The sequence below is a fragment of the Clarias gariepinus genome, chromosome 1, assembly GCF_024256425.1.
Source record: "Clarias gariepinus isolate MV-2021 ecotype Netherlands chromosome 1, CGAR_prim_01v2, whole genome shotgun sequence".
Lineage (NCBI taxonomy): Eukaryota > Metazoa > Chordata > Actinopteri > Siluriformes > Clariidae > Clarias > Clarias gariepinus.
The window spans coordinates 31,120,975-31,138,653 of record NC_071100.1 but is presented as its reverse complement, the minus strand read 5'-3'; the positions used below and the strand labels follow the sequence as shown (position 1 = coordinate 31,138,653).

General features: G+C 37.8%; 1 protein-coding gene across 9 annotated transcripts in view; it reads right to left on the bottom strand.

The window, feature by feature from the left end:
• mark2b (MAP/microtubule affinity-regulating kinase 2b) overlaps positions 1-17,679 on the bottom strand; it is a 45,109-nt gene that overhangs the window by 22,038 nt on the left and 5,392 nt on the right. For all 9 annotated transcript variants that reach the window (XM_053500651.1, XM_053500733.1, XM_053500955.1 and 6 more), the window contains exons 2-4: positions 1,838-2,011; positions 1,518-1,571; positions 1,247-1,295 (exon numbers count right to left, since the gene is read on the bottom strand). In XM_053500651.1, the coding sequence (XP_053356626.1) occupies positions 1,247-1,295; positions 1,518-1,571; positions 1,838-2,011 (277 nt within the window). The remainder of the gene's footprint in view (positions 1-1,246; positions 1,296-1,517; positions 1,572-1,837; positions 2,012-17,679) is intronic.

Sequence of the window (17,679 nt, the reverse complement as noted above, 5' to 3'; positions counted from 1 at the left end):
CATTGGGACATTGGGCTTGCGTGTTGTATAAATAATTTCTGGTGAATGTAAGACTTTCCACATAAATACAAATGAAAATAGTTATCATTTACATAGTCTTATCGATTAATCTTTACTAAAATATTTCACCAAAATAATAACCAAAACTGATAAAACTGTTAAAATATCAGTGGTGGATTTTTAATTATACACACGATAAGGTCTAAAATATGTAGACACCTGAGCATCATAATGATTTCTGGGCTTTCTCTAAACTGTTGCCACAAAGTTAGAAAGCATCGAGTGGAAGAACCTGAGCTGCCGCACGAAGCTCCAAACTCATCCACCAATTAAACAACTTTTGCATGAATTGGAGCACCAACCAACTGCACCAGGCCTTCTTGCTGGACATCAGTAATGAATCCATTGTGCTCTTGTGCATAAAAGGGCAAGAATCTCCACAGCTCCTCTACAAAATCTAGAAGGCAGCCTACTAATTGGAGTGGAGCTTGTTATAGTAGCACTAAGGGAACAACTCAATATTATGGCCGATGGATTTGGAATGAGATGTGCAATGGTCAGGTGTCCACATACTGTATATGGCATGATGTACTGTATATGGTCTTACTCTATTTATCCACATTGTTCACATTTTTAAAAACACACATTTCTTGTTTAAAAAGAGAAATAATGCCACGAGAAAGGAATTAGTGACCACCACAAGTATGTGAAGTATTTTCTTAAGTCAAAGTCTATGCGTGTTACAGATGAAGCATGACTTTGACAGAATTTAAAAAAACATAGCCTACATAACTGCCCACATCATAATCAAAATAAACCACGGCTACATCCAGCCCTCTAATACCGCTATGAAAAGAAATGATCAAAACATATTGATGGATTTGTTATAAAATCAAGAGAGGAGCTTTGGAGTTTGACTGGGCGTCACATTAAAGAGAGACGTTTGAAATTGAGCTGAATTGTCCATTTCCTTTCCTGTACAGCATGCATGGATGTCTCTACATTTTAGCTTCAGCACTTTCGTCACGTGTACTTGGCCTCAGTACAGACCAATAAGCTACTTCTTACATCAGGGTGTTAAATGCGCACACTTGAATATGAGAAAGCTTTGATATGTCTTATGTAAGTGTGCATACACACAGTACTATCTGATATAAAACATCACACATACTGTATGTACTGTACATCATCAGAATCGTACAGCAACTGCTTAACTATGCAGATTCCTCTTCTTGTCCTTACTCACCTATATTCGGGTGGTTTAAAAGCTTCATGATTCGCACTTCTCGAAAGAGCTAAGGGGAAGAAAGAACACCGAGTTATTTAACACCATCTAGGCAGTACTTCATGTACACAGACTTGCAGCGAGCCAAACCTACTCCAGTCTAAAATACTTCTGACATACACTCAAAGAGAAATGTTAGAAAAACTAAGCTGGCTAGTCACTCACTGACTTAAGGCATTCAATCTCTCTTTTTGTAACAAAGAAAAAAAAAAACCTTAATAAATTGACTCACTTTTTGAAGACTAGAAGAATTAAGCTGTGTTTTGTCTATGATCTTTACAGCCACCTAAAACACAGAAAGGACACAGAGCAAACAAAAACCTCAAACAGGATATTAGCACTAATTTTAGATAAAAAATATGCTGTTGTCATGCTTTCATAAGCCGACATAAAACTTAATACACTCTGAAGTAAAGAAGTCTATTTCATAAAGTTCAGTGCTGAAAATACACAAAACAGCATCTAGATTTAACACCTAATACAACACTAATAGGGTTAATAGAGAAAGAGAAAAGGCAGAGTAGTGACAAATCATCTAAACTATCTGTTTACCTCTTTTCCCGTGAGGACATGTTTGGCCAATTTAACTTTGGCAAAGTTGCCTTTGCCGATTGTTTTGAGCAGGCGGTAGTTTCCGATGTGCGGCTGATCGTCTGTTGTCGCGGTGGCTAGGTTGCGGCTTCGAGACATGCTTGAACGTCCTCCTGCCTTGCCGTCTTTCGGGGTCTGAAGAGAAATGAGAGGTTAGATATTTATAATGCCTCTTGCTTTAAACTGATTTCCACTAGCACCGTGTCCGCTGTAAAGGCTGCTCTGGCTCAGTGCCACAGGCGTCCATTGACCTGAAAGCATGTGAGCAGTGAAAATCAACCCCGAAAGATTCTGCATATTGGCATTCAGAGCTCTGACATAAGCATGGAGTTGAGCACTTCTCAGACAGATGCATGTGGCAGACGTTAACAATAATAATACAGAGGCGTGTCTCAGTTACACACAATCCTGACCTAAAATTATGAATTAAGGAGTTTCTCCTTCATGGTATCATCTCACATGAGAAGCAGCATTAAATAACCATAAAACCCTTATACTAAATCTATAAACATATGTGGAAATCATTCTCATTTCAAATCATTCCTCTCATTTTGTCTTGGCTGTCTGCCTGAAAAGATCATGTTGTGCAATAAAAAACAGTTTACCACCGCAGGGGTAAGAGGTGTAAAGGAGTTAATTATGTACAAAGCCATAATAGGAGTGCTTTCCTTAAACAAAGAGTCTCAGAGTTTTTGATCGAGTTGGAACTACTTGCTGCACTGAAACAAACAAACAACTTTTCTGTCCTGTTATAGCCAGTGTGTGTTTCTGGTCAATGCCATACTATAAGAAAACTTATAGTAAACACAGTAGTAAACACAGTCAAACACATACAAATTTGCTTTATGCCAAATCCTTTAGCCAAACAAATTACTCTTACATGTTTATATATGTATCTTGTTTAGTGATCGTCAAAATATGGCTAAGAAACTTAATAGGATGTTTCTTAACTAACAAAGCAGCTACCCTGCTAATTAATGTTAAATTCAAGCAGAAACCATACCTCTGCTTACATGTTAAAAGTCCCAGGAGTCATCCTAAAACTTTAGTATTCTCCTAAACTACGCACTTTACATCAGTGTCAGGTTCTGTCAGGGTCTATCACCATATCCAAAAATTTCCTCATAGCTTTCATCAAGCTTTCCTGGGATGGTCTTCATAAGAGCCAGTTTCATCATGGTGCTTAATGGGTTTTGCAAATGCACTGGACAATACTGTTACAAGAACTATTCCAGAACAGCTGGCCTTCACGGTTTAAAAAAAAAAAAAAAAAAAAAGAAAGAAAGAAAAGAAAATAAAAAAAACCCATAAAACATTCTACAATGTATAAAATGATTTGAAACTTGTCTCCAAAAGTCTAACTGGTGCTTCGTATACAATAATGCAGGTTATAGATCTGCAAATAATACTCTGACACGATGCGCAGGTTATTTTCCGGGTACACATAATGTGTTGATTTGTAATACTGAGCAGCGGAGAAAGAAACCCACCCGCTGTAGGGATGAGGCCTGGGTGAGGATTTAAAAAATAAATAAAATTAAATAAATTAAAAAAATTAAGATACAGCTGATAAATGAGATCAAAAATTCAGTTATTTGTTGTCTGAATGGATGATTACAATGCATAACTTGTAACAAGTTCTATTGAACACTACAGTCTGTATTGGTGATTGGTAAAGTTTTAACTTGTTTATTTGGTGTAACACAAATAAAATGTATTCAGGAGGACAGAATAAGAAATAAATGAATTTGGGGACTAAAGATAAGGCCGTGTGCATACCAACAGCTAGTGATGTTAACCTCAAATGACACTTTTAGACTGGAGTGACTCGATGTGGATGATGCCGATAATCAGGGTGATTAAAAGTGTATGATGTGGGACGTGTAATCGCAGTGTCACTCATGCTTTTCCATACGTGGATTAAGTTACAAATGTGCAACTACGTCAAGTGTTCGCTTTCTATAGTCTGTCTGCTCCGGATCATATAACTGACAAAGATGACTTGAACTGCAGATATAAATCAATAACAGAGAAATCACAGTTATTGAGAGTTGTTACATTATAAGCTTTTGGCAGTATTTATGATCTACTGTATTCATGATTAATACAATAATTTTTTTTATAAAATTAGTTTCAGGGAAAGAAAAAAAAGAAAACATTACTTTGCACAAACACCCATCTGAAACACTAAGATCTAAAAATCTCCTAAATTCGGCGGGAGAGGGTAAAAAACAAGCACTTGTGTTTTCATTTAGCTGATTACGTAAACTGATACTATTGTTATGACGCAAAACACACGAGTCGACGGCCACATCAACATGACACTGTCAGTCTGGAAATATTGCAAGGGCTGTTTAAAAGACAGCAAATTTGCAATATGCAAAGTTTTCCCTAAACAAAACCATGTGAGGGAACGTCTGCCAAAAGCTTCAATACAACAAACCTTATTCTCGGTAAAGAAAAAAGCAGCGTGAATAATTTGACTATGAACTACATCTTTTAAATTGACCCTCACTCAACCATCTACAGCAGAAGCGCTCAAAAAGCTCAAGCCTTACTCTCCAGAGAGTACAAATATTTAAACCATTATCACAAAAATAATAACGAAGGGGGGGGGGAGCGGCTCCAAGGTCTGGCCGACACAGCCTGCGTGTACTTCACCACTCCATGCCTGCGGGCAGACAGTAAGGACAGTTACACAAGTTCTGTATGATAAGAGAAATACACTGTCGATTAAAAATGCAGAAAATCTGATATTTATAACCAAATACCCGCCCTCGCTGCTTACTGATGAGTAGTTATGACTGGCTCGACAAATACACAGTGACTGATGTGTGTGTTTATTTAAAAACATTTGGTGCAGAGTTTCAATTGGTTATAAAGTGCAGCACATGGAACAAAACTGCGTCAAAGAATAACGGATCAGTAAAGCAGGACAGTCGCATTTTGTTGCTTGATGCTAGTAAAGGAATTGAAAATTTTTGCTTTCTAATCAAACTTAGGGTTTTTATTTTCTTTATAATCTACATGAAATAATAAGCTAATGGAAAAATGTTATGATACTTTCTCAAATCTTAAATGTATTTTTGCACTGTTGTTTTAAAAGCTACAACAATGAAGAAGAACATTTTTAATTGGCAGATCACAATTACCCTCACACACACACAAATATACGAAAAAACGTAAAACGCTCATCAGAGCACCTCTAAACAGACTAGGGTTCTCTTGGGGCTAATATTTTGCTTAATTTTTATTTTGTTATCGATTATTTAAGTAAAACTACAATTTCATACATGGAAATTTAAATTCAAAAGTTTTTTTTTCACCAGTCTCATCACTCTGCTGCTGAGCATTGCTGATTGGTAAAGAAGTGACTCCAGCCCAAGATCTGTGACATTGCGTTTAAACAATCAATGGCCACTATTTGAAGCTCCAACTATATGTCCTGTCTCAACAGGTGCAGTCCAGGACCAGCATGCATAAGAAAAAAATGCGACATACCTCCCTATAACAAAACAAGGTAGGGTTTCTAGGTGTGTGTGTGTGTGTGTGTGTGTGTGTGTGTGTGTGTGTGTGTGTGTGTGTGTGTGTGTAAGCTAGGCAGACAGGTGAAGCTGGTTAGAGACACAGGTGGGGAGAACACAGTACAACACATAAAAACGTGTGAGAAAAGCTAAATACGCCCTGAGCCCTTTGTCTCAAAATTAATGCTTCAAACACTGCTGCTATTCAACATCTAGTAAATACCCTTACAACTGCTGCTGAAAACATGAGTCTGGTTCCTCTCAAAGTTTCTTCCTATTGCCATCTCAGGGAGTTTTTTTTCTTGCAACCGTTGTCCTCGGCTTGCTCTTCAGAGACAATATAATTATTATCTAAACAATAATAGATCTTAGATAAATAATCTCACTCAAATACACTTCCACAAATTTTCTCTTCATTTTGTGAAGCTGCTTTGAGATAGTGACCATTGTTTAAAGCGCTATATAAATAAAATTTAATTTCATTGAACTATGCTGTGTAGACCCACTTCACTCAAGCTCACAGTAAGACTTGGTGGCACATGGTATGGATTTATCCTGATCCCACTGGCTTTTGAGAGACAATACTCCAGAGAGAGGCGAAAAGAGAAGTCTACAAAGATCCTCTCAAACCTACAACTAGATGACAACCATTATCCTTCTTCCAAACAAGACAATACTTTGATCAGAAGCCATTTTTTGCAGGGTCTAATTCTATTCGACATTCAACCCATGGATAAAATTCTCAGATATGTGCACTGACTTTTTAATGGACTGAAATCAATGAGGTCCTGAACGCCGGCACAGTTTGGGTGAACTGATATCAGACAAGTTTGTATTCCTGCCACATTGTCGTCAGGACTCAATGATCCCGTCTGTAAAGTCTTGCTGCCAGATTGTGCTGCACTCATAATTCTGAACTCTCCTAATTCTCTATCTGGGGCTTTTTTGGCTGCAGGCCCAAAGTGACCCCAGTAAAGAGATTAGAGAAACTGCCCTGGTGAAGTGTAGTCCTATAAACTGACCTACATGTTCCAGCACAATATGCAGTGAGTCAGCTGACTCTTAATTAGCATTTAGATAATGTAAACGAAAGACCATGTGATATATACAAAAAAAAACTATCGCCACATTTACTAGGGCACTGCTGATGTGTCTGCATTTAGCATTTGTGCCCTGTTTATCCGGATTTTACGGCATCATTTTGGGCTTTCTCACTATGAGCGAGCACTTTGTCATTACTGGATTAGCCCCCTTAGTAGAGTAGGAGTATCTCTGATTGTCTTATAAAAGACATGAGATTGATCACTAATGGGAAACTGCAGGCACAAGGGATGAACAAGTCAGTGCACTCCCCAGGTACCAACCCCAGGCCTGGATAAAATGTGAAGGGCTGTGCCAGTTAAGCTACCGGCATAAAACTACCTATGCAGATCGGTGTGACTTCTAATAACAGGAGTCACAAGAAGAAAAACAATAGCAGCATCAACGTGTCTGTAACGGATCACCAAATAAAGTTTATTAGCCTAACAAAAAAAGCATTGTGATCGGGAAACTGCTTCCCACACACTGGGTTTAAAATTAGCATTTATTAAAGTAGGGACAGTTAGACACCTTCAATGAGCTTTTACTTCCATGTCCAATTTAAACACACAAACATACTAAAACATACAATGAAAAAAAGATAAAAGAGAGACAACACTTAAAGGTTTTTTTTAAAGAACCCAAAAAAAGCATTATATTAAATCAGCTCATGAGAAGACAAAAGCAAAACAAGCAATTCTGAATCATTTCTAACATCAAATAAATAAGACGGGGGGGGGGGGGGGGGGGGGGGGGGCTCTTTCACCAGGTGACCCTCACTACAGGTGATCACATCATGGCATCTAACAGGCCTTCATGCAGACAGGGACACAGGAAAATATCAATAAGAAAAAAAAATTAAGTTGCTCTGGAAAATAATGTTTATTTACCAAGCCGTAGGATCTAGTTTTTTTGTACAGTGTGACGATGTCTCAAGTTAAAATTTCACTTCCAAATTTCACATCCTAATTCCATACTGGAATTACCCTGATTCATTTCACAGGTTTCAAACTGTAAGAGATTTGAATATAACTGCATTATAAGTAAAGAAGTAATGGAAACGTGCAGCGAGCCTAGCCGAGCCGAGCAGTAGTAATCCCTGAACCCTGAAAGCACAAATCAAATCATCAACAAAGCTTAAGCTTATTAGGGGGAGTGCTCGGCGTGTGCATCCCAAAAGCTTCTTAAAAGGCTGACAAACGGCTGGTTGTACCAGACCCCTTAACAATAACCAGCTCCTCCATATTTGTTTTACTGACCACCGAGACAACAACCCCAAAGCCTGGCTTCATATTGGCTCACAAAGCTCAAGCTTGAGATCTCTCATACTTGGGATTTTACTGTTTAAAGTTAGTGTGAAGTTGGCTCAAGTACAGACATTGGGAGGATGGGTATCAAAACAGTAATCAAATTAATGCATTGGCATAAACTGCAGAATAATGAAAAAGATTAACAAGTAGTGATGGGAGTCACCAGTCACCACCCTATATATGATATTACTATGATACATAGGTGCTGATTTGATTAATATTGCGATTCTACAAGTATCCCAATTTGATAAATACAGTGGAACCTCGGATTACAAGCTTAATTCGTCCCGGAAGTGGGCTTGTATTCCAACACACTCGTAAACCAAATTTAATTTTCCCATGAAAAATAATGGAAAATTAAATTATTCGTTCTAGAGCCCAAAAAAATAAATACATAAATATAATTTATACAAAATATAAAGTAAAAATAAAACAAACTCTTCTCTGTCGCGACTGTTTTCAAAGGTAAGGAGCTGTTTAATTTTTTTTTGCTGTTGTTGTTGTTTTACTTTACAGTAGTGATCCCGTTAGTATGCGCTCACGCGAGTGTGACTAGCGATGTTCCTTGCTAATTTTTAAACGGTTTTAAAAACGTCTCTCCGTTAATGTCCGTGTGTGTGTGTGTGTATTCACCCAGCAGGAGAGACGATTACCTACAATTCCGCTGCAAGAGAGAGAAAAACCGTTGGCTCACTTGTGATGACGTGACGCTCTGTGTTAAAACAAGAAGCGCATGCGTGGAACATGATACCCGGTGCTCGTAAACTAAGACAATGCTCGTTTTTCAAGTAAAAAATTATTAAAAATTGTTGCTCGTCCTGCGGAACATTCGTAAACCGCGTTACTCATAATCCGAGGTTCCACTGTATCCCAATTCGGTATTATCCTTTTTTCTGATTTTGCTACAGCTTTAAGACCTTAAACCTAAAAAAAATTAAAAAAAATAAAAGTTGAGTCATAGCTTAAAGTTTTATACTTTATTCAACTGCTCCATAACCGAATTGAATGAGGATTTAACTATAGCGCATTTTTTAAAACATTAGTTTTCTCACTTAAAAGTAATGCATTTAAACAATACCAACTAACCTCAAATACATGAGTTTAACATTTAACTTTAAATAAAAAAAAATAAATAAAAAAAACTAAATTTTTACTGAGCAGCCATCCACCTCTCAGTCATCCACCTTAATTATCATGTAGTGTTTTAAAACTGGTATAAGTGTGTGTAATAAGTGGGTTTGCGACTAATTCACTCAGAGAACTTGAAGAGAAACCCAAATAACATCTGATGACGTAACAACATCATAATGTGTGCTCGGCATAGAATCAGTTGTCCAAGGCTGATCTGTGCATCTTTACCTTCTTTCTTCTATCTTTAATGGGCCAGGGGTAGTTCAGTGGTTAAGGCATTGGACTACAGTTCGGAAGATCCCAGGTTCAAACCCCACAATGACCAAGTTGCCACTGTTGGGCCCTTGAGCAAGGCCCTTAACCCTCAATTGCTCAGATGTGTAATAAGATTACACATGGGCGCTCTGGATAAGAGCGTCTGCCAAATGCCTTAATGTAAATGTTTACCCTAAAAATGTTATAATTGTAATCAATTTATGGTAGAAAATAAATTAAACACATTTTAAAAAATATTTTTCTCCATATCGAAAAAAAATCGATAATGAAGTCAATGTGGTGACACACAAATCAGCACACATTTGAAAAAATTAAAAATTAGATTAATAATTTAAATGATTCGCCCGCCGCAAACCCCAATCTCATAACTACTTTCATTGACATGAACTACTTTCAATTTAACAGTTTAACACATTCTGTCTCTTAATTCATTACACTGATTAGGCCCAAAAGCTAATGTGCCAAATGAGTGCTTGACGATCAAAGATTGCCAAAACAAACATTTCTTTGTGTTTGTATTTGGTTAAAGTTCATTGCAATATAAAAAGCTTGTGAGATGTTCAAATGCAGTACCAGAGATGGCAGTGCAGTCAAAGATGATGACGACTGCCTTTCAAGTCCAAAGTGTGCCCTTAACCCTTTTGACGTCACCTGAAAAGCACATACACTCTGTACTCGATTGTAAGCTAGCTCACAGCATGTGTTTAGCAGTTCAGCGAGATCACATCACAAGTGTGAAAACAGACAAAAAAAAAAATGGCAGCTGGAACAGTGTAATCGAAAATGTGTTCACATTTACAGTTGTTTTGGAGTGAGTCCAGAATAGGGGCGAATGAAAAGGCATGGAAAGAGGAGAACATGCTAACAGAGTGCTGACTGGCACAAAGGAAACGACTCGGGCTTCAAAGGTCATCTAAAGCTGTATGCCTTAGTGTACATAGGAGGTGTGCAGATTGTAGACCTTGGTATACTCTGTGTGTGTGTGTGTGTGTGTGTGTGTGTGTGTGTGTGTGTGTGTGTTTATGACCTCACACAGTTGATACAAAAGCAGCCTGGTATGGGTGGAACTACCATTACATCATCCAGCTCGTACACTCACACTGACTCACACGGACACGAAATTAGTGCCGTCTTCCTTTTTCTCTGCAGGTTTCAAACCGCTTGCGTCTGAATGAACTGCTCTTTTCCTGTCACAGGATCAGGAGGCTTTATTACTGATTACCTTACTGAGGATCTTGTGTCAGGGTTGAGGAGTTTGAGAAAGCCGGGATGAGCTGCCGCACCACAACAACACGTCGTAGTCTTCCTGAAAACCACACGTCTCGCACGCTCACCAGGATCTGTGCGGACTGCCGTTTTAGCGTCTACTGACCTTTCTATAACGGCTTGTGTGAGAATTTGAGTTATGATGTTCATGTGTGTCTGTGTCCCAGTAAACAACACAGACACACACACACACACATACATATATATATATATATATATATATATATATATATATACATAAAAAACAATCTATCATTTCCTAACAAAAAAAACAAACAAAAAAGTGGTTTTTGATTGCTGTGTTGCCATGGAGATCTGTCGTTCACTGCTGCAGTCTTTTCTACATGTTCTTTTTTCCTTTACGTTGTTAAAGAATCGGTCATTCGTGCACTTGCTCGCCTTTCACCATCATTCTGCCCCCGCAGTCACACAGATAGAGAAAACACAAATGTAGTGGTCTCACATTCTTGCATTCTTTCTCTCTCTCTCTCTCTCTCTCACACACACACACACACACACACACACACAGTCACGAAGATACAGTATTAAAATAAAAACACCTCCTACACACAAACACAAGTTTCCAACAGACTTAGATCTGACTACTGAAGCACACAGTCGACAACAAGGTGCTGATGCGTCAGCTCCTGGGAAAAATGAGAACGATCCGATAATTTGATGCACCCGTTTGTTAAATATATATTATTTAAGCAAAAGCAAAGGCATGGACAAGAAAATACAGTGAGAACATGGATGACATGTGTAAACCAACAGGGTAAAGGACACTTGTCAAGGCGTGCAGGTAATGGGTTAGAGTATAAATACCCAAGTCTTTATTTCCAATCGAGTCTGGTGAGAAAACAGTGACACAAATAGGCCGCAGCTGGACCCTCTCTTTTGCTGGCTCTCTTCACACCCTTTCTACCTCTTTACATCTCTTTCAGCAAACTGTCAACAACTCCCAAACAAAACTGAAATTAATGACTGACGATACTGTAGGAAAAAATGAAACTGTTCAATCTGTTTGTGTTTTTGTGTGTGTGTGTGTGTGTGTGTGTGTGTGTGTGTGTAGACATGTTTACTTATGAGTAAATGACTGATCACTTATGTTCCTGTGCTACTACATTAAGATAACTAGTGAAATAACAGCAACAGTAGTTTTTAATTACAATCCGCTATAAATACTTTACTGTAACTAAGGACAATATTATAGTTGAATAATCTGTCAGTTGTGGAAATGAATCATTGACTATTTAGATTAGGAGTCTCATAATTACTCGACAGCTTTTTCCTCAGCTATCAGATTTTAAAACGTATTCCGAGTAGGTTTGGAACAATCTGCTAACAAAAAAATATGTCCTTTAAAAATACGTCTTTTAATGGACTTTCCTGCTGATATAAAAGATATAAAATAGCAATATTACTTATCTTGTAAGTGATCGCATGCAACAGTTATGGCAGTTAAATTTAAATAATTTTAAAAATTCAATTTTTGATATGGAGTCAGTAACGGCATAAAGCATTTAGCCCACTTCAGGCCCTGGTTCCTGTTAACCATACCCATAATTTTCCTGAACACAAAGAATGCACAACAAGCCAAATACCTGTCCATCTTTATTTATATATACACACATATACACACACACATATACATACACACAGTGTATATATATATATATATATATATATATATATATATATATATATATATATATATATATATAAATATATAAAATAAAAAAATACTAACATACCTACATCTACGGATCCAAGTGACAGGTTGTTTATAAATAGTAGCCATACTATCTACAGCAAATACTGCATTTAAAGCTTCTTTTAAATAAAGGGTATTTAAAGCTTACTTTTATTATTATTATTTGCTGCTGGTGATGGAGCTGGTACTATTTTTGCACGACTCAGTGAACACTTCTTTCTTTACTTCTTTCAGTAAATGGGTCTTGTGTTTCATTATAAATAATTCCACTACAATAGAGGACAACTCTGGGTGTTTTCCCCAAATCCAAGTCTTTCCTTTTTTACAGAGGGACATTAGATCAACCTGTCTGCACAAAACATAAAAATAAAGTTTATTAAACAAAGCACAACTTCTTACCTTTGAAGGAGTTGCAGTGTATGTAAACATGTTATGATAGCTCTAGCTCTAAACAACATCAAATCTAAAGCAATGACTACAAAACGTCATTTGTGAGAGAAAATAACATTTATCATAAAGATAGGGAAATTAGATTCAGTGATGTATCACCAGTCTTTTGTGCAGCAATGTATCGGCACAATTGTGCAAAACAAATATATATATATTTTATTTTTAATTTATGCATGTTTACAGCACTTGAGGTAATGAAATGTTGCAGTTCCTTTGTAACCCTACAGGCGTTGCGTGATACACTATTCACACATTGCAAATTATTTGTAGTAAAATAGTTTGTTTAGAATTGTAAAAATAAATAATTTTTTATTTATATTAAAAATTAATTAATACTTTTTTAAGTTATATTAACACTGGGAAAGTTATAAAATTGTAATACTTACAGAATCACAATGCAAATTGAATCAGCACTTGGGTATTGTGATATTATCGTATCGGCTAGTTCTTGTTGATCCTTAATTTGTACATATCTAGCACATTGCTAACAAAACCTGAATGTCTGGTTTTTAATTTGTCTGTCGAACGTGCGAAAGTCGGAAATTAGCGCTTAGGATGGAATGCTGAATTATATTTAAAATAAACTTCTTCATCAGACCAAATCTATACAAATTCCATATCTCTGTGGTAATAATTAAGTACTTTACCACCAGTCCTCAGTGACATGCTTTCTGTAACTGTAATCTGAATAAACAAAATTAATATAGTGCAAAATGAATGGAGTAATTAATGGCTAGACTCTGTTCACTCAGTTCACGGCACACACAGAACTGAGTGTCCTTCACTAAGCAGTACAAATTCTAATGTGTGAACCATTACAGCCAAACACACTGTGCAAAATACTATACAGTGCAGTGCAAAGTCTACCAACATAACAAATTCAAACACAATAATCCAACTGTACACAGACACTACACGACTAAAAGTTTTTGGAGACCTGACCATCACACTTATGAGCCTCGAGCCACATGAGCATTAGTTGAGTTTAGACACTGATGCCTGGAGAGAAGTTCTGAGGTGGAGGATACTCAAGTTCTTCCACTCCACTGTCGGCAAACCAGGTCTTTGTAAACCTCACTTTGTGCACAGGGTCACGCTGGAACATGTTTAAGCCTCTCAGTTTCAGTAAAGGGAACCTGTAACGCTACAGCAAAAGGACATTTTATACAATCCCATTTTGTGCTTCCAACACTGTTTGGGAAAGGATGACAAAGTGCCCATGTGTCCACAAACTTTTGGCCATCAAGTACATACACAATGCTAGGAACTTACAGATTAGCACTTATAGTTAAAAGCTTGCTCTTACCAGGTTTTGTGAAGAGCTGCATAGTCATGCTCGTTTTTTTTTTGACTCAGGATCACAAAACAACCAAAATTACCATCTTTAATTACACTGGTGTTTTATCTACATATGGAAGGCAGTTCAGACCTGCTCGAGGCCTGACATGACAACACGTGAACACCAAGGAACGCCTTAACCAAATTATATGAAAGAAAGAAGGAAAAAAATTAAACGCATGGCTTACGTAACGACCACAAAACCAAAGCAAATGTGTTTAAGGATGCATGCCGATTATGTAATAATTGTTAATAAAACGGGCCGAGTTAAAAACTCTGATCTAGGTATCTCACCTTGTCAAAGACGTTATTCATTAGAACAGAGGAAATACTGTGTCTAAGACTGTGTGTAAGAGTGCATGCTGTCATGCGCCAATACAGAAACATGCATTACAGATTAAAATGAAATGAAGCAGAAGGCTTTATTTAAAACTCTATTACACAATTGCTTACATGATAATTTGTGCTCTAGCCAAATATTCAGAAAAGAGGCAGTGGAGCAGAGATCTCTCAACAACCTGCAATACAGGCTTTGACAAAGCCTGCAGTTAGGTACGCACACGCAAACCCGTACCCGACGTCATATGCAGGGAGTGAGAAAGCCTCGACACTCCCTCTAGTCAATTTCACACCCAGATTAACTGGAAAAGCTTGTTCGCTTACACAAACCGAGGCTTTCTGAAAATGTCTCCGCTAACGATTCACTTATTTTAATCGGCCGAGTTTTTTTTTTTTATCAAGTTACGCGCAAAAGATACTAGTCAAAACCTTCTAAAACTACACTAGCACACACTAGCAATCCTCATTGCAAATGTGACCACAGGTGAAAATCACCAGGGGTGAAAGTTCAGCCAAGATCTGCAGAAATCAGCAGTTTGACAAGATAAATAACACATATGTATGTATATATACGTATTGAACTGAGCATTACCTCGACAAAACATTCAAATATTAAGATACAGTTTTGTATTTCTGTTCATTGAGAAGTGTACCAACCTTCACCACACTACTGTGCTTTATTCTGACCTTGGTTCAGCGGGGTGTGTGCGTATGTGGTTGAGTAAAGTATGCAAATTAGCATGTAGTTCAGAGCTGCTGGACTGGCTGCCGAAGTCAAAAGTGAATGCCAGCCTTTCGAGCTACGTTAGACTACACAGCACATGACGGGCCCCTGCTACATTAGACCTTAAACAGCAAAAGATCTAATTGGTGATAACATTGCAAGTTCTTGATGTCTCATAGCTAACTGATTAAATAAGTTCTGCTCACACACATACACACACAATAAATCCACCAGTGTGTCTGCATAGTACCTTGTGCTCGTACCATGCATTCATGTCCGTAATGTGATTTGTGACACTCAATATCCAACGAGCCAAACTCGTGAAGGCCTTGCCGATTTGCTGATGTGTTTATTCAGGTATACTAAACATGGCTCTTCACTAAACTCAAAGGCAAAGAGATTTACAGCTAATAACCTCTGCTCCGAATCCTCAGAGTTCAGCTCGTCAGCATTTGACATCATAAATATCATGAGCAACGCAGAAATCTCTGCCAAGGACAATACGGGTCACTCTGCCTACTCGAACAAGTACTGTGTCTTATTGTTAAAGATACTTCCAGCTTACGTTTGACCTCAAAGGATCAAGATAAATATTATCATCATCATCATCATCTTATGGCTTATTATTTAAGCGATGATTCAAATACTTATCTATTGAAAAAAAATAGGTGGAAGTATTTTCTACATTGTAGAAATTTCACGAACATTTCCCAAAAGATGATGCCGAGTTAAAAAGAAAAATATGCAGGAAATCTGCGTTGTACGAACTGGAGACATTTTAATGACAGTAGAGTCTGAAAGCTGGCAATCATGTGATTTGTTTTATGACATTGGCATACATTTTCATATATTAAGCTTCGACAACACTTCCGGTCTCAGGCAAATGAAAGAAGAAAACTTTTAAATTATTAACCCTAAACCTAACTCTATTCAAACCTTTACAATTTCAAAAAGCATTTGTGTACATCTTATTTAATAAATACAGGAGAACAACAGGTAAAACAATAATCAGTTAATTAATTATAATTATTTAGGCTAGACATTTTCAAAATATATCACAATGACTGTGTGCACAAAGACTGGAAATATAATTTACTGTAATATTCATACTGTACTGCTATATCATGCATCAACAATGACAAATGCAATTCCTAAACCTGAACACACTGCTTGTGTTGTGTGTGACTTAAACGTGTGGATGCATGCTGACTTGGCTGACATACCAGAGAGTCATTAACTGCGTAACAACAGGGGTCGCATGCGATGCCTCAGTAGAGAAACACCTTCTGGAAGATTATCATGTGTTTGACACATTTATTTAGGAGGAATCCTGTGGTATTCGCGCATCACTGTAGGTCAGCTAAGACTCGATTATAGCTCATGAAACAAAATGGACAATTTTATTTAGTATAAACGCAGGGCTTCTATTAATTTGCAAAAGCATGAAACACTGGGCAATGCCTTTAAGAAGCATGATAAACACCACATTAGGTTGCATGCTTTAAGGGGCCTTCACCACATTAGGTTGCATGCTTTAAGGGAATTTTTCACTCAAGTATGCTAAATTATTCTGACCTGAATATAGACAAAATGCTAAGATGTACAAACTGTCAGGACACAATTTACCCACCAAATACTACAAAGTACCTACTACACCACATGACTTGCTATTGTACCCTCTTGGGCTTTGTCTCTTTTTATCCTGGGGTTGCCATATCAGATCATTTTATCTGCAAGACTTGCCACAAGATTCACGCCGGATGCCTTTCCTGTCACAACCCTCCCATTTCCTAACTGGCCTGGGGAACAGTGCTCCATGCAGTGCCTGGGTTGTATAGGGCACAGGGTGGGTCTTACCCAAGAACCCAAAAGTGGTGACCTCGTGGTGGTGATGGGGTTCAAAATCCCCAACCCTCAATTAGCAACCTAGAGTCTAGACTGCCCCTACAGCTCATAATTTTGTATGAATTGTCAAAAATTACTGACCTGGATAATCGTGATTTGGATACCTGTTACTATAGAACCTGCCACACTGTCACTATATGCGATGTAGTATCTATTAGCATACTATTTAGGAGTTTACTGCTTAGGGTGTGTGTGTGTGTGTGTGTGTGTGTGTGTGTGTGTGTGTGTGTGGAGCATGTTCTCCCTGTGCTTGGTGGGTTTCCTCAGAGTACTCCAGTTCCTGCTCAAATACGACATGCAGATTAGGCTAATTAGTGTTTCCAAAATGCCCATACCGTGTGAATGTGTGTGTGAGCATGCTTGTGTACCCTGTGATGGATCTATCACAGCGTGTATCCCAATCTTGAGCCCTAACTCCCCTGTAACAGGCTCCAGGCCTCCTGCAACCATGTAGAGGATAAGCAGTGGAGCGAAACAACGAGTGACTGAGTGAGTGCTCAGGGTTGGATTTATAGCCAATTTGCATAATGTTAGTATCCATTTGAGCATATAATTTTGCAGTTTAGTGTGCAGGCCCAGATTTGGACATTTAAGCAGATTTGCTCCAACTCCTGTATACAAGGTTTTTAACTATTGCCCTTGTAGTGACCGCTCAGAGTTGTCAAAATCAACACTAAACACAGAATTCTGCATATTGTTGGACATGATGGTATGAAAAAGCACTAATCCTATGAACCACCTACAAA